Source organism: Morone saxatilis, unplaced genomic scaffold, assembly GCF_004916995.1.
Source record: "Morone saxatilis isolate NCDOM2014 unplaced genomic scaffold, NCSU_SB_2.0 Contig3, whole genome shotgun sequence".
Taxonomy (NCBI): Eukaryota; Metazoa; Chordata; class Actinopteri; family Moronidae; genus Morone; species Morone saxatilis.
In genome coordinates this window covers 11,070,714-11,091,982 of record NW_023339873.1, presented here as the reverse complement: position 1 = coordinate 11,091,982, position 21,269 = coordinate 11,070,714, and the positions used below count along the sequence as shown (strand labels likewise).

The 21,269-nt window shown below is 40.6% G+C and overlaps 4 protein-coding genes and 5 non-coding genes across 9 annotated transcripts in view; all 9 read left to right on the top strand.

Annotated features, from left to right (window-relative positions):
* Positions 1-8,863, top strand: part of rlf (RLF zinc finger) — a 15,919-nt gene extending 7,056 nt beyond the window's left edge. Inside the window, exons 6-8 of the mRNA XM_035674000.1 lie at positions 1,546-1,682; positions 1,857-1,998; positions 3,260-8,863. Coding sequence (XP_035529893.1) covers positions 1,546-1,682; positions 1,857-1,998; positions 3,260-7,924 — 4,944 coding nt within the window. The 3' untranslated portion in view covers positions 7,925-8,863. The remainder of the gene's footprint in view (positions 1-1,545; positions 1,683-1,856; positions 1,999-3,259) is intronic.
* Positions 8,864-9,503: 640 nt separating this feature from the next.
* Positions 9,504-14,545, top strand: zmpste24 (zinc metallopeptidase, STE24 homolog). Its single transcript, XM_035674651.1, has 9 exons — positions 9,504-9,969; positions 10,954-11,100; positions 11,199-11,402; positions 11,871-12,023; positions 12,199-12,340; positions 12,436-12,608; positions 12,955-13,059; positions 13,181-13,324; positions 13,402-14,545. Exons 1-9 carry the CDS (start codon positions 9,862-9,864, stop codon positions 13,624-13,626), a joined length of 1,401 nt encoding a protein of 466 aa, XP_035530544.1. The 5' UTR covers positions 9,504-9,861; the 3' UTR covers positions 13,627-14,545.
* An 875-nt stretch (positions 14,546-15,420) lies between these two features.
* Positions 15,421-16,980, top strand: atp5if1b (ATP synthase inhibitory factor subunit 1b). The gene is made up of 3 exons (XM_035674187.1): positions 15,421-15,579; positions 16,251-16,363; positions 16,541-16,980. The coding sequence occupies exons 1-3, from the start codon at positions 15,511-15,513 to the stop codon at positions 16,680-16,682; spliced, it is 324 nt and encodes a 107-aa protein (XP_035530080.1). The 5' UTR covers positions 15,421-15,510; the 3' UTR covers positions 16,683-16,980.
* Positions 16,784-20,923, top strand: rpl13a (ribosomal protein L13a). Its single transcript, XM_035673687.1, has 8 exons — positions 16,784-16,806; positions 17,915-18,011; positions 18,706-18,778; positions 19,025-19,090; positions 19,294-19,395; positions 19,964-20,049; positions 20,234-20,293; positions 20,666-20,923. Exons 1-8 carry the CDS (start codon positions 16,784-16,786, stop codon positions 20,873-20,875), a joined length of 717 nt encoding a protein of 238 aa, XP_035529580.1. The 3' UTR covers positions 20,876-20,923.
* LOC118337686 lies at positions 18,871-18,952 on the top strand. The gene has a single exon (XR_004797169.1). It is a non-coding gene; the product is annotated as a small nucleolar RNA Z195/SNORD33/SNORD32 family (small nucleolar RNA).
* Positions 19,135-19,214, top strand: LOC118337687. Its single transcript, XR_004797170.1, has one exon. It is a non-coding gene; the product is annotated as a small nucleolar RNA Z195/SNORD33/SNORD32 family (small nucleolar RNA).
* Positions 19,786-19,856, top strand: LOC118337691. The gene has a single exon (XR_004797174.1). It is a non-coding gene; the product is annotated as a small nucleolar RNA SNORD50 (small nucleolar RNA).
* LOC118337690 lies at positions 20,095-20,170 on the top strand. Its single transcript, XR_004797173.1, has one exon. It is a non-coding gene; the product is annotated as a small nucleolar RNA SNORD34 (small nucleolar RNA).
* LOC118337692 lies at positions 20,410-20,485 on the top strand. The gene has a single exon (XR_004797175.1). It is a non-coding gene; the product is annotated as a small nucleolar RNA SNORD50 (small nucleolar RNA).
* Positions 20,924-21,269: the final 346 nt, after the last annotated feature.

Sequence of the window (21,269 nt, the reverse complement as noted above, 5' to 3'; positions counted from 1 at the left end):
GATAAAGACTCGGATCGATAAGGAGTATCGATAAAGGTATCGATATCAATAAATATTAACGATCCCCATCCCTATGCCACAGTGACCAAACCGGCAATAAGACCCATCAAACTGCTCCACAGTCAGCCTGAAATATCACTGAACAATAGTTTGGAACATGGATTCCATCTGAGCAGCTCCTATTCTACTCTCCCAGTTGTGTTTATTTTGTGTACCCAGTCTAAGCTGTGGTTGAGCTACATAGACAGTGAATGACTGAGAGAAAGTGCCGGTGGTGAGAAAACCGGTCTAACAGAGAAATAAAACGTTTACTGATTGTTTCACAGCATTTAAGTCCTAAGCACAAATACACCCCCCCCAGCCATCCCACACAAACACACACACACACACAGCTGCATGACCTTGCGGTTAATCGCTGCAATGCCTGATTTGCTCTAAAGATGGCCTTATCTTGCTTAAATCAAGTAGTTTTTTTAACAGAATAAATTCACATTAGTTTGAATGCAGTTATTGCACTGATGTTTGTTATGGCCAAATAACTTGTGCTGATTGTACAGCCCACGCCCAGTTCAAGAGGTCAAAGTGATGAATGCAGATAAAGGGAGCTGACGGCTCATGCATACCGCAGGTTCAGATTGAACATTTAAAGCCTTTTGCTTTCATGTGCGAGTAGTGAAATTGATTCTGTATGTGATCTATATAATGGACTAATTTCTCATTTGTGTTGCGTCACTGTGTATTAATTTAAACATGTATTACTACATTATTGTTGTTTTTTTGTGTTGACTTACTTTGCTGAGCTTGTCTAGTAGAACACACAACTGATAATCTGAGTCTGAATGCTGCCCTGAATAATTTGCACTGTGTTTTGCCACATCATCCTGGCAGTGGTGTATGACTAATCCTTGATTGTAGATAAGCAAAATGTGCCTTTTTGGTTTCACGTTTTGTCTATTCACACAATTTATATCCAAATCTTTGGGTCTTTTGGTTTTTTTAAATTACTTTTTCTGGCAATTCTGCCCACTTTACAGTCACGAGAGACTTATAGTGTTAAATGTGATAAGAGCTTTCTGGCTGTAATCAAACTGGGGACTTGATAATGGCTTTGTTTTTGTGTGTTGGTGTGTTTTGGGTCTTTTTTTATACCTTATTTTCTTTTGGAGCAACTTGTAACAGCTTCCATCCTTACATTCAACGGATTGATTGTTGTGGTGGACTGACACATCTTTGTCTCTCCCAATACTGATTCGATACCAGTGCCCCCCCTTCCCAAATTTAAAATCTGCGCACCGCACTGTGCAGAACTAATTAGAATCATGTTAATGTGAGGTTTGATGAGGGATGGCTGTGGCACTAAACACTTAAGTAGGTAGCTCTGAACGAATGTAACTGCGTTTAATGAAGATCGTTCACATCACAATATATACCTGATCCAAATAATGCCAGTATCAGGACCAGTAACTATCCAGGAAATCATATTGGTTCATCCCTAATTGACATGTTAACATAATTGCTAAAACATTATATTTACTCCTTGAACAGATATCCAGACTTGACTGTAAGGATGTACTGGAGATCACATGCAACTTAGAGACAGAGGGAGAGGAGAACACAGCCTTCATCTTGTGTACAACTTTCCTGACACAGCAGCTTCAGCAGCAGAGCCTTTACTGCTCCTGGTGAGTAGCCATTGTACATATATAATGTATGACAACAGTCAAATGTATATTGAAAATTAGTCTGGATATTTAAAAGATCAAACAAGTTGGTTTTCTTTGGTATTGACGTGATCATCAGAGAGTCAGTCAAAATTAGAACATTTCTTCATTTTCTTGTGTTTTTTTTATCCGAAGGGAGTTGACTCTGTTGTGGAGTAAGCTCCAGAGGAGGATCGACCCCTCGTTGATGTCTCTTCTGGAACGATGCCTTCAGCTAGGAGCCATTGCCAAAACAGTCTACCATTTGCTTTACCTGGTCCGTGTGATTCAGACAGAGGTGAGCCCAGCCGCCATACTGTTCGCATTTATACTGGATTTGAGTTGGTGCATTGATTATATGAGACTCCTCATAAACCAGTCAGTTCCAGGTACTAAGGAGCCCCAGGAACTAAAATCCTTCTTCTCCTGTTGGCGCTTCCTCAAACATCTGAAGAGCTTTATGAAGAATTAATCAAAGCTCAGAATAACTGCACACACTGAATGAAAAACATTTGAAACCTGTGGGCAGTTTTGTCTATTCACAATTCCAATAAAGTTTGTATTTAACAGTATGGCCGCATCCGCCAAAAGTACTGACAAACAGAGAGAAAGGCAGCGTTACTTGGTTCTACTGTGAATGGAAAGTAGGAAGACGAAGATAATAATATGGAGCAGCAGATGGCTGGAAGATGCAGACAATATGGTCTGTCTCTACTACAGTGAAGTTCAGCTTTATATCACAGCAGACTAGAGTGTTAGCAACATTATGTAAAATGCTACTACAGTTATATTAAAACAAGCTCATTATAGTTTATAAAAAAATTAATTACTCAAACTGCAAACTTGCTGACATGCCCACAAACTGTCAGATAACCACCAGCATGCGAGCTAGTTGTTTCATGAGAGAGCTGAAATGACCAATGTCATGTCTTACACACACACACATTCGATTGACCCAGATCTTCAAAGTCTTTGAAAGGTCCTTTAATTTCAAGTGGGAGCCCTTTCTTGTTTGTTACAGGGAATTTTCTGCTCAAAATAACGCTATATGTGATTTATTTTTTATGCCGGGTTCCAAAGAGTAACTGCGTGCAGTCTATTAATCTGCCATGCCCTCATGTCATCTAGTGGTGACGATGCTTTTTCTATGACCACGACCTCACACACACCAAACACCTTAGCTGTGTGTGGTCAGGTGTGGTCTTTTGACAGCTGTGATGTAGCGTCGTCCTTGGGTGTCAAGCTACATCAGAGCTGTCAACAGATCATACCTAACCACACAGAGCTAAGGTGTTTGGTATGTGTGAAGACTTTTACTGTGCCTTTTGACCCAAATGTGCTATAGTAAAGCAACTTTTTCTCCTTCCAAAATCGTTGTGGAGTTGCTCTTTAATGGGGCAAATTTGATTCCAAGCTAAACAAATCGAATTATCCCTGCTTAATTAATTTAGCATATTGAATTGTGGTGACATTATATCTTCATCGTTTCAGAAAAGGCTGAATATAAAACGAAAAGAAAAGTCATTGTTAATGCTAATAATTTATCACTCTCCTTTCAGGCGGAGGAAATGGGCATACCTGCTTCAGTAGAACTGTGTGTCAAAGCCCTTCAGCTTCCAAAGCAGGATGACTCTGAAACAAGGATCTCTGTCTGTAAGACAGTGTCCTGCCTTCTTCCAGATGACCTTGAAGTATTGCGTGCCTGCCTACTCACAGAGTTCCTGCTTGGCCCCAGCCAGGAGGTCTTTGGGTGCCTTGAGGAGCTTTACTTACGCCCAGACCAAAAATATGACCAGGAAAACGAGGTTATTCCCAACTCACTACGCTGCGAGTTGCTACTAGCACTGAAAGCGTACTGGCCTTTTGACCCCGAATTCTGGGACTGGAAAACTCTCAAGTATCACTGCATCTCCCTTCTAGGGTTGATGCCGGAGTCAGAAGGGGAAGAGGAGGAGGCGGTCGACAAACAAGAGAAGGGTAAACAACCTGAGCCACAAGGAATCACAGTGAAAGTAGAATCTGAACATCAGAAGAGGATAAATGGAAACCTTGATGGTCATGAGCAGCAGAATAAAACGCAGTCTTCTAACTTACAAGAAAGCCAAGGAGATTCCGAGACAAAGAAACACAAGTTCTGCTGTCAGATTTGTAAGAGGTTGGTCACCGACACCCAAATCGTTCACCACTCAAAAAGACATGCAGATGACAACCGCAACCCCTGCCCCGTGTGCTTGGAAAAGTTCAAGAGCAGAAAGGAACTTGTTCCTCACATGAAACAACACATTCAGAATGAAACAAATCTTAATAAAAACGTAAAGAAAGAGGACACGCAGAAACAGGTGGACGAGGAAGACGATATTGAACCAGGAGAGATCACCATTGACCCTTCCTTAATGCTGTATTACAATTCCACACACGATCCAGACGTGCTGCACCACATTGTACAACAAGCCAAAACTGTGAAAGACAAGCACGTAGACGATGACGAGCATGTAACATTCGAATACATTGACCAACACTTCAAGCTGCAGAACCGAGATGAGTATCAGTGTCCAGGAACCGGGTGTACTCGGATTTTTAAACATTCCAAGTACTTGTATGTCCATTTAAAGTCGGAGCACAGAGGGGATGAGAATGTGAAACATTTTCATCAGATGAGAGACAAGCGGGAGAAGTGTGTTTTTTGTAGACGCCATTTTGTCTCTGCTTACCATCACCGCAAACATAGAAGAATTCACTATGGTGATCGGCCTTATGCATGTGTGGTTATAGGCTGTGGCGCTAAGTTTAGTACTTCCAACGAACTTGTCACACACAAACAGACCCATGGCTATCAGCTCAACTACCAGTGTGAGCTCAAAGGCTGTTATGTCACGTACTCTGACTTGGGACAAATCTATCACCACGAAGCACAGCATTTCAGAGATGCAGCATTTACCTGCTCTAGCGCTGAATGTAGAAAATACTATTTATCCAAAAAGGAATTCATAAAGCATTTATCCACACACAAAATCACTTTCTCTGAAGACGACTTTGAGGCTCAGAGGAAGGCAAAGCGGAAACTTCTGAAGACTGTTACTGAAACAACAGCCCATCCGACAGTGCAAACAGAAGAGATTGTAAATGAAGATGTGCTGAACTCTTCCTCAGTAAGTTGTGCCTCCTCTTTGCAAGCATCCGAGAGCAAGGAGCCCAAAGCAACAATGACCCTGGTGGCTGTGTGTTTTGATGGAAGTAAGTTCACCTGTGGTTTTGAGAAGTGTGGCATGACTTTCTCCAGAGCCAGAGATGTCCAGAGACATCTGAAATGTGCCCACCCAGAACACCTTAAACTGGAGAACAAAGAACACAAGCATGACAAAGAACGCGGCTCAAAGTCCAAAGGGATAAAGACTGAGCCAGACAATGAGGAAAAGGGAAAAAATGAGCTCTCAACTCCACCACAACAACAACAGCAGCAGCAACAACAACAACAACAACCCGTTGAGTCTGGCAAAGAAAGAAAAGCATCCACTCAGCCCAAAAACAATGAAACAAACTCTTCAAGACTTCAAACAAAAAACGATGCTCTGAAGGAAATTCTTATTGGGCTCAGTAAACTGGACCTGAATTCTTCTTCGCCTCACAGTGTGCCAAGTGAACCCCCACAGTCCAACGCAGAGTCCAATGCATCACAGGTATCTCTTCATCAGGCTATCATGGCCAAGCCTCCTGTTGTATTGCTTCAGAAGAGACCCCCGAATCTGCCTGAGGAAAGGGTTAAAGTCAAAACTGAAGAAGCATCAGCGACTGATGACGAATGCGGAGTTGAATCATTAGCCACTGCTAAGCCCTACATTTGTGAGATGGAAGGTTGTAACTTTAGGACTGCTCAGAGTTACAGCTTACTGCGACACTATAACACCAAACATGGCCGTACTGTTGAACAAGCCAAAAGGCTGACTTCTTTGAAAACTACGTCTTTTAAGCCTTACGTGTGCCATCTTTGTTCCAAGAGTCACAGAGAAAAACATGTGTTGAGGGCTCACTATCTGCACGCACATAACCTGAGTGAGACTCTGGTGGGCAAAGTGAGCTGTGCATCTAGACAGTATGAGGGAAACAAAGACACTACAATGCATACGTCTCAGCACTTGGCGAACCAGGGTCTGAACGTGAGGAAGAAAGAAATCCCTAAGTTGCAACACCAAGATAAGAAAAAAAACTCCACCATGAGTCCTGAAAATGCACAAAACTTTGACAGTCAGTCTGCATCTGAAGAGGAAGTAGAGGATGAACCAGAGAGTAGAGAGGAAGATGGTGAGCAGAAGGTAGAAAGTGAGGATAGGACCACACAACAGGTCAGAACTACAAGACGTTTGGTAGCCAAAGGTAATCTCTGCTATATATTGGATAAATTCAGTAAACCCTTTCATTGTGTTGCAAAAAACTGCGTTGCAGCCTTTTCCACCCAGGGAGGCCTTGTGCGTCACCTACAGTTGGTACATCATTACAATCGCTCTCAGCTCTTGTTGGAAAAAGAGTTTGATGCCCATCACACTCCAGAAGTCAGAAAAGAGCCTGCCAAGAAAAGGCCTCTCCCAAACTCAGATGAACCTCAGCCCCAATACAAATGCCACTTTGCCAACTGTAATGCTTCCTACCACCTTAAAAGCAGCCTAGTGCGTCACACTCGCGATTACCACTCACAACCACCAGAGCTAATAAGGTGCAAATATGAAGGCTGTACAAGAGTATTTAGTCATGATGATGCACTTAAAAAACATACGCTATATAGTCACTATGAGTACTACGATTCACTGGTGGTACGTCTACAGAGCACTCACAAAAAGTCAATTACTGGATGCCAAAAGAAGCTTATTGTTGCACCACCGAGTCCTCAGAAGGAAGAACCTGGTTCAACCACCACACAGGCCGGGGGATCGAGTCCAGGGCCTGAAGTGACCGCCCAGTCAGAGGAAATGAATAAGAAGAGTGTTGTGGAGAAGAAACCGTCAGGAAGAAAATCTAAAACAAATTCTTACAGCAGCTTTGTCTTCAGATCTCATGAAGAAGCACTACAGATGTGCCAAGACCGCTGTTTGCGGGTGGCCTACCCATGCATGGTTCAGGACTGTGATTCTGTCGTCACATATACGGGAAGTTTGCAGCGTCACTACCTTCAGGTTCATCGCATGCGTCGAGAAGATCTCGTTAAGAACGAAGATAAGCTTGTTTATACTGCTGAGCAGCTTGAAGAACTGATTCAGAGGAAGTCGGCCAGGCCAACAGTTACAGGAGCGTGTGCCCCTAACGGGGTTCGCATAATGGAGTATCAGGCGGAGGCAGAAAACACAGGGGGGCAGCCTGCACCCATGAGCTTACACTCAATCAAGGCAGACACACAGGATAAGGATAATCATGATTCACTAGGATTCCCAGAGGAAGAAGAGGAGGAGCCACCACCTGTTGAGAGAAATGGCGTCCTTGTTGGTGCAGACGAGGTGCTTTACGGTGAACCAAGCCCCGGTGGGCACACTGAAGACTCGGCTGCAGCAACAGAGAACAGTCAGAAACAGGAGGAGAGATTAAGCTTGGATAAAATCAAACCTCTTCTTCGTCCAGTCACTGTTGACCTCTCGCCACCATGCTCACTTCGCTTTACTAGTGAGGAGGGCTTCCAAGACATGTCGAGCACCAGGGACGGTGGTAAAATGTTGAACGGGTCAGCTGCATTGCCTATTCCTCCTGTTCGCCAGCCACTAAAACGGAAAAATGAACTGTCCGAACAGCCGCAAAACTTGAAAGACACTCAGCCTTGTACCCCTTCTCCACGTGCTTTTGACATCACCGCCTACAAGCCCATTGGCTTTGAGTCCTCATTCCTGAGGTTCATTCAAGAGACAACCCCAAATGACAAAAACACGGTGCCGGTGAAACGGCGAGACTCTTTCAGACGCAGTTGTTCTGTGAAGGAGAACAACCAGCTTGGAATCTCTCATACCCGCAGCAGACGTACTCATTCCCCACTGCTGAAGCCCCACACTATGACTGGAGACTTCACATCAGTCCAAAACTTGAAGTCCATCTTGGACAAAGCCCTGGCTGGGTGTGGGGACCTGGCCATTAAGCAGCTTCAGTACCTCAGACCTGTGGTGGTCTTGGGGAGACCTGTGTGCACCACCACCCCGCCTGACCTCTTCCCATCAGACACCAACAACAGCAAACTGCTTCTTGGAAGTTAGTTTAACTGAGCACCTTTTAACATAGCTATGACAGATGAGATGACTTTGTATTTTCACAAGATGTGTACCAGTATTTTTTCTTTCTCCCCAAGTGATCGTATTATGTTGTTTTTTGGGGTTTGTTTTTTAAGTTGCCAAACTAAGAAGTTAAAGAAATTAAGATAAAAACAAGTTTAAACAGTGCACATGAGATCCAAGTGGGCTGTTTTTTTTTTTGTTTTTTTTTTAGACATCTGTTATGAAATCATTTATATAACACCTGTTATGTTAAGTCATGAAGTGTATATACTGTAGTTCTCAAAGATAAATGTACAGATTTTCAGATTGTTAGAAATGGTCAGTAGCGTATGACAAGGCCTTTTCATTTGTGTGAAAATGTGACTGAAAAACATTTCCTTACTAAGAAGTTCTTGAGGAATATGTTTGGTTATTTTTCACCTCAGTTTATATTAAAACAGTGTTGGGATGCAGTGGACAGATGATGGCAGACATGTATGTAACACTTTCTAATAAAATAAATGTGGAAACGAATATAAAGCCCTTTTACTTTCACAACTGTGTAAGTGACTTCTTTATCTATACCATGTGTATTAAGTCACAGTGAAGTAGGAGTTGTTTGCTAAATTAAAAATACACTCAATATCTTAGAATCATCTGTGTCAGGGATCTTGAACTGCTGGCCTGGGGGCCATTTCCAGCCCTCCATCCCCCTCCGTCCAACCTGAAAGTTTATTACATGTATATATTTTGTTGTTGTTGTTTCATATTAAGTTAAACTATCCCTTCATGTACAATTAAAATAAAAAACAACACAATTCTATTTTTAAAAATAATGTCAAAAATGCAAATATGTGCAAATGGTTGATAAGAAGAGAGCTGGTTTGTTTGGGGGCTCTATTTGTGGTTTGGCTGAGATGATATTAAAATGTATAGACACTGCTGTTTGCATTTCTTTTGTTAAGTATGATGTGACTAATGGGAATCTTCTTGTAGTATTTGAACAATGAAGTTGCTTTCCTATGAGATGATAATACGAGTAGTGGCCCCAAGCTAATTGTACCAAAAATGTGTTGATTGTATGTAATAACACTGGTTAATGGTACACAATGAGGTACTATTCTCAAAAAATAGTGACCTGGAGCCATGCAATATTGCAGAATATGAATACTGTAAACACTGCGCAGCATGTCTGCGCAGGAAGGTAACAGGAGCAGCTCATGTATTCTCTATATTACTGATATCACATCATCTGTAGTGTTTGTGGTGATTAAATACCAATTTACAGACCAAGGGGGCTATAAATGAAACTTAATAATGGCAAACACCTATTGACTTGTATTGTTGAAAAGCAAAATGCTACTAGGAACCAAAGTTCCCTTAATTCACTGACTTGATCATGAAAAATAATAACTGAGGATCCTACATATTTTAAAGACATTACCTAACAAAAACAGAATAAACACCACTTTCTATATATATTTTGAATATAAAGAAATGCACAGCCTTTTTGTGCCTTCTGTCCCTCACAACTAAATGAAATAAAAGCGCGGAACCAAAGTCAAAGTAGCTGGTTTCCGATGGGGTAGAAATTGTCGCCACACCTCAGCGACAGGGTCACATCTCATATGAATGGAGTTGTATTAGATATAAAGGCCTTGACTCAGGAATGGAAACTGGATGCTAACATTTCCAAAGTGGACATTTTGAGTCAGTATCAGTGGGTTCAAGGCGGGAGACAAGCTCGCTGTATCCAACGTTACAGTGCTGTCTGTCTGTCTGTCTGTGCAGCTCAAGCTACGATAGTTAGCTGCAGCCTGAAACGAGCAGTCAGGCTGGGTAACGTTGACATCGCCGTTAGCTCGCCAGCTAGCGTTGACAGTATATAGCTGGCTGGTCATTTTGTTCTCCAATAGCATAGACTGGAAAACGGAGCAAAGATGGTTGACTCTCTGTTTGACCTCCCGGTGGAAAAGCAGATATTTTATGCTGTTTTGGGATTTTCGTGGACGGTGTATCTATGGGAGGCGTACATTTCTTCCAGACAGGTAACGTGAAGTTAATCATTTCTGCCTTGTAGCTTCATGTGTTCAGAGGGTGAAAATAAAAAACATCTGAACATCTGATTGGTTCATTAAAGAAGGTTAGAGAAAGATTTTAATTTAAAGTAATGGACTGTTCTTGCAAACCGAAGAACAAGGGGAGTTCATTCAGTGTTTCGCAGCATATGCAAACGCACGTTTCTATCTAACTCTTCTGGTTTGACAGCACCTGTCCAACCGTTGTTATGTTGCACAATATGTATGTATATATTGTGACTTTTTGTGACTTTTGACTTGGTAACACGAGAAGTTCTTGACAAATATGTTTAGTTCTTCTCCCCCTCAGTTTGTATTGTGTTGGGCTGCACTGGATAGATGTTGGCAGACAGTGTATGTTTCTTGCTTGAATGTTGAAACAAATATAAAGCCCTATACTGTCTGAATTGTCTAAATGGCGTCTTTTCTTTGCACGTTTCCTAAAATGAAATGTGAAAATGGTGTGCTGAGTGTGGTTTACTTCCTCTAGAAACAGGATATTGTGGCAGAACACAATGTGGGCTGAATTAAAAATGCAAAGAAATGTGATAACACTGTAGATTTATTACATAAAGAAATACTTTTTTAGTTCTGTGGATTTCCAAAGTTGCTACTTTTTTTTTAATGAGTTAGAGAAAAATGAACCCCAGAACAAATGAAACAATCAGAGAAACTAGGAAACTCGAAATTTGATTGTTTTTCAAAGTTAGAATTAGGAGCAAGATCTTAGGTAAAGCTAGACAAATGTATGAAATATGTGGTTTGTGGAGTATCTGGACAAAATAAACCACAGAAGAATATGAGTGAACTATATTTCTAATGTAATAATACATAATGTAACAATGTTGTTTGATATTTGACACTGTTTGAATTCAACAAACTAATCATAGCAAGGGCTAACAGTGTGAAGGAACTGAGGTATAACACTGGTGCTGATCTCTTTCCCCTCCACAGAGGAGAATATACAGATCAACAACACATGTGCCACAGGAACTAGGTAAGATCATGGATTCTGAAACATTTGAGAAGTCACGACGTTATCAGCTGGATAAAAGCAACTTCAGCTTTTGGTCTGGACTCTATTCTGAGACTGAAGGGACGGTAAGACAACCAGATAATGTATTTATGTTTTTTGCCACATGTTTCATTTGATATGTACGATTTTAAAAAAGGCTCATGTTATGCTCAAAACTTTTTAGTTGATCCTGCTCCTGGGTGGAATCCCATTTTTGTGGACCGTCGCTGGTGCTGTGACAGCTCACTTTGGATTTGGTTCAGAGTATGAGATCACCCAGTCACTCGTGTTTCTGATGCTCGCCACGCTGTTCAGTGCTTTGACTGGACTTCCATGGAGTTTGTACAGCACATTTGTCATTGAGGAGAAGCACGGCTTCAATCAGCAGGTACACCGACAGAACAGCAGCTGCCTCCAGGGGCCTTCAGTGTTACCGCTAAATGTTTGTAGTTTCCTTCCTCAGGAAGAACAACAGCTGTGATCATCTTGTGTTATAATGGTTGCTATGGATTGCAGCCAACATGGATGCAACATGAATTAAATTATCACACAATCATCCTTTCCAATCAGTCTCCGGTGGATGTGGTGTGTTTAGCTGTGTTTTAGTAAAACATGACCACTTTAAACAGCAGCACGATGGACAGCTAAGATTACTACAGGACTTATTTCAGAAACTATCGATAATATTTTTCACTGTGAAAGCTTGTCAGCATTCAAATCTGTTACCGCCACAGAAGTCTACCAAGATTACATGATAACAGATCCCCAGTTTAGTCACACATGCACACACATCCTGACAGACCACTACTTGTTTTGCTGCTGTTTTTTTAATATCAGTGTCTTGTCTTCCTCTCAGACCATTGCGTTCTTCATCAAGGATGCTATAAAGAAGTTTGTTGTGACCCAGTGTATCTTGCTGCCCGTCACCTCACTGCTCCTGTACATCATCAAGATCGGTGGAGACTACTTTTTCATCTATGCCTGGCTGTTTACCCTGGCTGTTTCTCTGGTTAGTGCTGCGTCCACCTTGTTAAACAATGAGAAAACTTGTAGAAAAGGCATCTTTTTAATAATAAAAGAACATGTTGTTTGTTCTGTAATTAGGGAGTAAACTCAAAAGTAAATCAAAGGCCACTCTGTTGTTACACTTGTCTGATTGTTCTCCTCTTCTCTTGTGTCCTCAGGTACTTGTGACAATCTATGCTGACTACATTGCTCCCCTGTTTGACAAGTTCACTCCTTTGCCAGAAGGAGAGCTGAAGACAGATATTGAGGATATGGCCAAGAGTATAAGCTTCCCCCTCACTAAGATTTATGTAGTTGAAGGTAAAGTAATACTTCTAAATCCAGGGGCATCACTACAGGTTGTTTGTTGATGCGCCGCTCTTTAATTGTTTGTTGAATGTTTTCAATATTTTCAGGTTCCAAGCGTTCGTCACACAGCAACGCTTACTTCTATGGGTTCTTCAAGAACAAACGCATTGTGCTGTTTGACACTCTGCTGGAAGACTACTCGCCTCTCAACAAGTCTACAGATCCACCAACCGATATTCCAGAGAGCGATGATGGCAGCGAATCAAAAGTCAAGCCCAAGGTCCCATAAACTTTATTCAGAAATGTTATTATTGCACTGAAACAAACAAACCAGGTTTTTGTTTTACAGTCCGTTTTAAGAGGTTTCAATGTTTGTGGCCATAAAAAATAAACACTTTGACTTTTAGGAACTATAGTTTTCCCCAACAGTACGTGATAATTCCATAAAACACCCAAATTCATAAAGATGCATTGTCTCTTTGAATCAAGAGAGCAAGGACACATAACTGTTAATGTTCAGTCTGGCTGTTGTATGGATACCTGTGAACTGGCTGTTTATGATTGCTATTGTATTGTATTTCTGTTTAATCCCAACAATGTTGTTGACTTACCTAATACTTTTACAGCACAAGAAACAAGGATGCACTAACCCAGAGATCCTTGCAGTCCTCGGTCATGAACTTGGCCACTGGAAACTTGGCCACACTGTCAAGAATATTGTCATCAGTCAGGTGATGAGTTGTCTTCATTAAGAATAATTTTTCTGTCTATTGAGCTGATTCTTTTTCTTCTTCAATGTCTGCACAGAGACAAAAGCAACATGTTTCCCTGTTTGTTTGGTTTTTTTTGCAGATGAACTCCTTCCTGTGCTTCTCCCTGTTTGCTGTCCTGATTAGACGTAAGGAGCTGTTTGTAGCTTTTGGCTTCGATGACAGCCAACCCACTTTAATAGGCTTGATGATTATCTTCCAGTTCATCTTCTCCCCGTACAATGAGGTGAGTATGGGATTGATAAATATAGTTTCTGTTGGTTTTTGAGCTGTTTAGACGAGTTTTATATTTTGTCTTTGCAGGTCCTGTCCTTCTGTCTGACGGTCCTGAGTCGCAGGTTTGAGTTCCAGGCAGACGCCTTTGCACGCGCCATGGGCAAAGCCTCCGAGCTCTACTCTGCCCTCATCAGGCTCAACAAGGACAACCTGGGCTTCCCCGTGGCTGACTGGTTGTTCTCCATGTGGCACTATTCCCACCCTCCTCTGCTGGAGCGCCTCAGAGCACTGGGCAACGTCAAGCAGGACTGACGGGAACGGAAGGGGGAGCAGTGGGCGCTGCCTCCTCCAAAGGGCCTCCGCAAGCCACTTCTACCAGTGTGATGCAAGGCCCCCCGCACCACCTCCCCGCCCCTCCCACCACCACATCTTGTTTTATCTTGTTTTAGTCATTTGTCCATTTGCCATTCCTTTTCTATTTTGTTCCATTTTTTTAAGCTTATAAAGTGGTTAACCCTACAGTATGCTGAGTTTTTTTTATTGCGGATTTATAAAACAACAAAAGACAGACAGACACTTCATATGTACCCATTACAATACTTTTTGCAGATACTCAGGCTAGAATTTGATTTGTCCCTCAAGTGCAACAGTTGCTTCATTAGAAATATCTCCAGGCAAGCTCAAGAAATGTATGTAGCCATCAACTCAAACTCTCAGTTTTGCAAAAGGAACTATGTTACTGCTTTGTCACAGCGATAAAAATATGAGGGCCTCTTAATTATCTCTGTGAATGTTCTGCGAATGGACGCATTATGAACAGAGCATGGCAGAAAATGTCATTAGAATTTAGGTTAGACTTGTGATTTTCATTTTTTACATGCATTGGCAGGATCTTGTTTTACTTTTTCTAAAGCACTTGCTTGCCAACAAGGTTCCAACCATACCTGTACATATGTAACTGTAATGCCTATAAGATTGGTAGTATTAGTATCTACAGTATTGGTGTATCATGTGAAAAATGTTTAATGTGGTTTGAAATTTTAAGTTGATACTGTGTTTCTTAGTTTCTGGGCCAGAGTGGGCCCAGAGTTGCCTGGCAAGCAGCGTATTTATAGGGGACTTGGGGCAGGGAGTCTGCGAGGTTCCTTTCACTATATAAGTCAGTGCTTGGTTTGTTCAACAAGGGAACTATATACTTTATTTGCAGCACTGAATAAAATCCTTAAAAGCATTCCTTGTGGTATGTATGGTTTTTAAGAATTGACAGAGTATGGCTACATCCTTACCTTTTGCTGTGACAATTTTCAGTAATAGATAAGTCTTTATTTCCAGCATTAATCTGTAACATTGGATATTACTTTGTATTGACAGATAACTCATACGTTGTATGTGTGCATGTTGTAGGGGTTTCCTTAGGATTCATTTACAACCACGGATTAACTATCTTTAATTTATTTTTAGCTTTTTGATATATAACTTTTATGCAATGTATGCTTAAAATATTTTTAAAACCAAAAAAGCAAGGGTGTTCTCTCTTTCTTCTTTCACAAACCTGGAACTTGTTGGTAAATTAATTGACAGATATTAATGACACATTTTTTTGTAAAACTTGGAGAAAAGAATAGAAACAAATAGTAAAAAATAAAATACTCCGTGACCGTTATTTAAACAAAAAAGAAGCAACCTGTGCATTGTTGACATAGAAAATATTAACTAATTTTAACACAAGTTTTAATATACTTTATATTTTGAAGTCCTTTAAGAAGAAAAAAGAGAATGTGCATCAATGTTTACTGTATTACAGACAAAATGTCTTTCTATTAATAAACCAAAATTAAATAAATTAAACGGTCCGGTATACACATATACTTGTACATGTGACCAGCAGCGACGTAAAAAACGTGTGCTGTCATGCTGTCCGTTTTTGGACCAAACCATTAGGAAAAACGAACACAGTATTTTTCCATACACTATAATTAATTACTTGTTACTTATATTAAAAAAACAAAGGTGGTGACTCGCCGTAATGATATATCAATATATTAATTATCATTCAACTCGGTTTCCCATTAGACCAACGTAATTTTTGTGTCGTCACCCCCGGGTGAATAATAATGGCGCCGTCCTGTGGCGTATTTTTTGAGGACAAGGGCAAGTTCCCCCTGCCAGTGTTGTTTTCACATGTGAGAAACAAACATGGCGAGGTTTCTAAGGCCAAACATCAGGAGTTTTGTCACCTCACAGCTGAGAATGTCATCCGACCAGGTAACATGCGTCCTGAAATCACATTTCTTGGTTAAAACAATGCTTTTTTTGTAACCCTTATATCGCTGTGTGTGAATAATGTTAAATGTATTGGCTTCATGATTTTAACAACTGGAAGACAGGAAGACAACTGTTAGTGACATGTTTATAGGTCAGACTAATGTAGTACTAGTGCAGTTTTAGGGCATTAATTAGTGGGAACCATTTTACAACAATGTCGAGGATGAATTAGCAAGGGGTTCATTTTAATCATAGCACGTTTTGTCTGAATTAGTAGTTGCCTGTCAAACCAGGTTGTTCAGAAAATAATTCAGTTCTATGAATTAGTTTTTCCTGTTTGCAGTTTTTGTTGCGTTGTTGCCACAAAAACAGTTTCTAGTCTGTTCTAAATAGCTCTTTTATCACCTGGCAAACAAAGAAGCCCTTTGCCCTCCTTTTGTTAAATAAGCTGAATCTTGACCTTCAGAACAGTGTGATTTTTAAAGGGTCTAACCTTTAATATCACATTGACAACTCTATTTAACTATTTAACAAACCCGAGAAAGAAATGAACCTTGAGTAATTTTAGGCCCCTGTCTCTTTATGAAATGTCTGCAACACTCTTATTTGCCTCTGAATGTATGTATGGTACTAAACATTTCCCTTTTGCCTGCTCCCCCGCCCTGCCTCAGCTGGGTGAGCTGGGTAAAGGTGCAGGTAAAGGTGGTGGCGGCGGAGGGTCAATCAGAGAGGCAGGTGGATCCATGGGGAAGAAGCAGGCCGCCGAGGAGGAGATGTACTTCAAGTATGTGTCTCTTTATTAATCATGGAACTTATAAGTCACCATATTTTTCTTTTTATTACGATCTTGTCTAATCTGTTTCTGTTTGTGTCTCTTTATCCCTTCCCTGTCTTTTTTCACTGTTCATCCATTCTCTCCTCTGTTGTCACCCACCGCCTTATCTGTCCACTTGCACATAAGGCGTAAGGAGCAGGAGCAGCTCGCTGCACTGAGGCAGCACCATCAGGAGGAAATTGACCACCACAAAAAGGAGATTGAGCGTATGCAGCGCGAGATTGACCGCCACAAGGGAAAGATCAGAAAGCTGAAGCACGACGACTGAGTGAAACCTTCCTAAAAAAAGTTCTAGTTTTCTCACAGACCCAACCAGACAGCTTTACTCATAACTCAGATTTCTGCATGCACTGTATCAACGGGTCAGTCATGAATGTGTGGGTGATTGTTCTGTAAATGCTTGAAAGTTATTAAAACCACTCCATAAAATGACTGTTTCCATGGCATGCTGTGACACAAGTTGTGCAACTTTTTCAACCCTTTCCCCTTTTTTGTAGTAGATCAGTGTGCTGTATGTTGCAGGCAAAAGGCCAAAGTGGAAAAACTTAAATATATGGCAAAATCAACATTTTCTTGTGATGTATAAATAAATTTGCTGTTAACAGCATTGTTAGCATCTGTTAGTGTAATTTTTCTCATTTTATAAACAATTGGTACATCATAAGAATAACTGGCATTTTAACTTATAAAGTGAATAATCATTATTTGCAGCCCTTATATTTTTAATAGGAAAATATGAAAATATTACCTGAGAAGGTACTTGGTCATTAAAGTGACTAACTATTGTAAAAAACAAAACCCCAAATATAATCACTGACATTGAGAATATTTAGGAATACATATGTACCATGTACATTTTGACACACAGCCATGGGTTTAAATGCAGTTTGTGAACGTGATCGTGCTATCAAAGGCCCTCATCATTTCATATTCTGCTTTAGTCATGCACATCCCCAAACAAATTTCCAGTTGATCAAATGACCATAAAGCAAAAATTATAACCAATGAATATGAGGCCACTGAGGGTCTGGAGCTCTGGGGTAGATGGTCACTTTCCCTGATTGGTAATCTGACATTGAAGCACATAGACTGAAAATAACCGTTCCAAAGTGCATTATCTCTAAATACATAAAACAACATGAGCATGGAATTACATTAAATGTTCAATTCACCCAAATTCACCATAAGCCCCAAAAGACTCTTAGTGAAAATCACTTTAAAATGAGAAGTGATTAAAATCAGTATGCAGGATGCTGCATTGAGTTTGACATGTACACTCTTGATATTAGCACAATCAGGAGACTGTGTTTTTATTAAAGGGCCAGGTTTAAATCTGTAAAGTCGTAAATATATATTTCCAACTGGGATTCAAAAGAGCACCAACATAAACAAACACCAGGTATAACCTATAGCGTTACTCATCAGTGGACGACACTTCTCCCTCCAAACAAGAGCGGCGCTGTAACATTTCTACCAATCTACAAACTTCCCACGAGAAAGAAATATAAAGTCGTCACTTCCGCCTGCCCCTGCCTTTTACCGCGAGCAACCCCGTGTGTCTTTCTTTTCGCACATCATGGCGGACCGGTTCAATAAGGTGGGTAACTGCTGCGGACTCATAATCTCTTCTTTGTGCTTTTTAGTCGTAGTTAGATGTCGTGTTTTGCAGTTAAACTGCGGGCCAAGACTACGGGACAACGTGGTGTAATAGTTGTTTTGTTAGGTGTTTATTTAAAAGCTTATTTTTAAGTTTTTTTTGAGACCGCTAGCTGTCTGTGAGTGGACATGCCTTCATCATGGCAGCTTCCCTAACAGTCAATGCTGTTAGCGTGCTAGCTTTGACTTGTATCAAGATTGTATTAACCTGGTTAACGCGCACATGTCTAATTTAATAGATAACTGTACTGTTTTATACTAGTATTATATTTTAATGCCCATCCACGGTATCGGAGTCTAAATTACAGGTTACGTGTCAATATGCGTTAATGCTAAGCTAACGCTGTGTCTTGATCGGCAAGTTATCAGCGTCCATGTGCCAGTTTCTACCACGATCATGGAGCAGTCGGAGTGTTGCTCTGTAGCAGTGATTACTTTAAAATGTGCAATCCTTTTAATTTCTGGTTTGTAGCTTTAGTTATTATAGTCTAAATGAAACGTGGTTAGCAATAGTCAGTTATTGACTGAAATGTGAAATGTCTGATTTAGTTAACTTTACTATGTAAGTTAATAGGAGAGCTAACGAGTCACTTTTGTTCAAAGTTAAAATACAAATACCTTTCTCCAACCTGCAGGTTCTGCTGCTTGATGGCAGGGGCCATCTACTGGGCCGCCTTGCTGCCCTGGTGGCTAAACAGGTTCTGCTGGGTAAGTTACATAATACATTTTGAGGAGTAATATGTAGATATTGGTTGTATTCAGATACTGAACAGCCCATTGAGAAGCCATTGTTGCTTCAGTCTGTCGATGATGATCAACTATCTGCCTTGTTTGAGTTTAACGACCATGATATAACTCACATGCACTACCATCTGAGACGGGATGTAAGTGACCATTAACACGACTGATTATTTTGGGTGCTCAAACACTAAACTCCATTTTGTTTTCTTGTAGGACACAAAGTGGTGGTGGTGAGATGCGAAGGCATCAACATCTCCGGCAACTTCTATCGCAACAAGCGTAAGTAGAGTATACGTCTGTTGAATTGTTTTATTTAAATGCTTGTTGTCAGTGATGTCTTACCTCTATTGTTCGAGTTTCAATGACCATGATAACACTTACATGCACTACCATCTGAGACATGAGCATTACATACTGAAGTAATGGTTGTCTGTGGTTGAAGTATTTTGTAACTCAGTTCAAATGTCTGTGCGCCTCTACAGTGAAGTACCTGGCTTTCCTGCGCAAGAGGATGAACACCAACCCCTCTCGTGGACCTTACCATTTCAGAGCTCCTAGCAGGATCTTCTGGAGGACTGTCAGGGGTGAGAATGTGGCACTACACCAGAAATGCAAACTTCTTCATCAAAACATGACATTTTTTCAATGTAGCAAGAATATTTGTGGGACAATGGATACATTTACTGTGATAGAAATGGATATACAATCCAAATGTAATTGAGAAATTGGTAGATTGCAATCAAAGTGCTTTAGAAATTAACCTGCGACATGCAGTATTTATTTCTTCAGTAACAAAGTGTTTGAGAAATGTGGCAGTGATATTGATCAAGTTGGGGTCCTTAAATTATAAGTCATGAGAATTTAGCAAAGATTAAATATCAGATTGTAATATTAATGAGTACTGTGAGTCGCATGCAGGTTTTATTGAAGTTTAGGTGGTTTTAACATTTGACCCGGCACAAGTTGTCCTTGCTTGACAGTGATGAACACTATCCCGAAACTGATCTTTTGATGAGACAAACTTAACGGATCTGATTGCTGAGTTGAGTAAAGAGTACGACTTGTGCTTGGACAAAAAACCCATTTGAAACAGCTGCAATGATAGTTATTTAAAAATGTATTGAACTTGCATGTATTCTCTCTGCTAACCAGGCATGCTTCCCCACAAAACCAAGAGAGGCCAGGCTGCTCTGGAGAGGCTGAAGGTGTTCGACGGTATCCCCCCACCTTATGACAAGGTGATGAATCTCAACTAACATCAATATTCTGTTTGGCTTAACTCTGCTGTCTGTGATGTCACTTATTATCGTACCTACCTTGTTTGAATAACTTTGAAAACAAAAAATATCTGAGACATGCTATCCTATGAATGTTTAGATTTGCCGTTTTCTTCTTTTTCTGACTTTGGCTTTTGTTCCACAGAGGAAGCGCATGGTTGTTCCAGCTGCTCTCAAGATTGTGCGTCTGAAGCCCACTCGCAAGGTGAGACTTAAATATTAGAGGGTCACTGTGATCTTGATTGCAGAACTTTCTTGGCTGTAAAATGTACAAACATCAAATAGAAATGCTTCAATTTACCTGCCACAACCGTTCTTACTTGACAGTGATGATCTCTTTATCCCGAAACTGATCATTTATTGATGAGACAAACTTTTCGGATCTGATTGCTGAGTTGAGTCGGGGACAAGTTGTGCCTCAAGTTGAAGCTTTAAACTTAAGTTTTTTTTTGTTTTTTTTAAAGGCAATATTAGACATTAAAAATAAGGTCTTTAGTGTGAAAACGACTACATTTTAGACTTAATTTTTAGCTGGCGGTGATACACATGCTGACTTTGATTTTTCTTTCCCTCTCAGTTCGCCCTCCTCGGGCGTCTGGCACATGAGGTAGGCTGGAAGTACCAGGCTATCACAGCCACCCTGGAGGAGAAGAGAAAAGAGAAGGCCAAGCTCCGCTACTCCAAGAAAAAGACAGTGAACAAGCTGACCAAGCTGGCAGAAAAGAACGTTGAGGCCAAGATTGCAAAATACACAGACGTTCTGAAACAATATGGAGTCCTTGTCTAAGCTGGTTACCTCTGGCTAATAAAGATAAATAAATGTTTATAGAAAGTGTATCGACTTTTTCATTCCTCATGACTGAAAACAGCACTTATGTTTTAAATAAAGTGAATTATTTGCGTTGGTATGTAATGCTGGTAGTTATGTTGAATCTATGAATCAGATCTTGATATAAAGAGTAGACACTTCATTATAAGCAGCTGAAATTCATACACGACCTTGGCCTGGTTTTGAGGACATGGTTGCAGACTGAAGTTAAGTTTAAGAAACAAAACACATTTTCCTGAGGGAGTTTTTTTTTTTTACAGACATGGCTTTGCTCACTAATGTGCTACTCTTAAAACCCTACAGCATTTTGGTCACTACTTCTGTATCTTGTCTTGCATGTAATTGGGGGGGA

Excerpts from the sequence above, each read along its gene's own strand:
- zmpste24 (XM_035674651.1), top strand. The coding sequence starts at position 9,862 with ATGGTTGACTCTCTGTTTGACCTCCCGGTGGAAAAGCAGATATTTTAT. Across the intron at positions 12,341-12,435 it reads TAAGATTTATGTAGTTGAAG|GTTCCAAGCGTTCGTCACAC; the intron begins GTAAAGTAATAC and ends CAATATTTTCAG. Across the intron at positions 12,609-12,954 it reads AATCAAAAGTCAAGCCCAAG|CACAAGAAACAAGGATGCAC; the intron begins GTCCCATAAACT and ends ATACTTTTACAG.
- rpl13a (XM_035673687.1), top strand. The coding sequence starts at position 16,784 with ATGAATGTGTGGGTGATTGTTCT. Across the intron at positions 18,779-19,024 it reads GGCTAAACAGGTTCTGCTGG|GACACAAAGTGGTGGTGGTG; the intron begins GTAAGTTACATA and ends GTTTTCTTGTAG. Across the intron at positions 20,294-20,665 it reads GTCTGAAGCCCACTCGCAAG|TTCGCCCTCCTCGGGCGTCT; the intron begins GTGAGACTTAAA and ends TTTCCCTCTCAG.
- atp5if1b (XM_035674187.1), top strand. The coding sequence starts at position 15,511 with ATGGCGAGGTTTCTAAGGCCAAACATCAGGAGTTTTGTCACCTCACAG. Across the intron at positions 15,580-16,250 it reads TGAGAATGTCATCCGACCAG|CTGGGTGAGCTGGGTAAAGG; the intron begins GTAACATGCGTC and ends GCCCTGCCTCAG. Across the intron at positions 16,364-16,540 it reads GAGGAGGAGATGTACTTCAA|GCGTAAGGAGCAGGAGCAGC; the intron begins GTATGTGTCTCT and ends CTTGCACATAAG.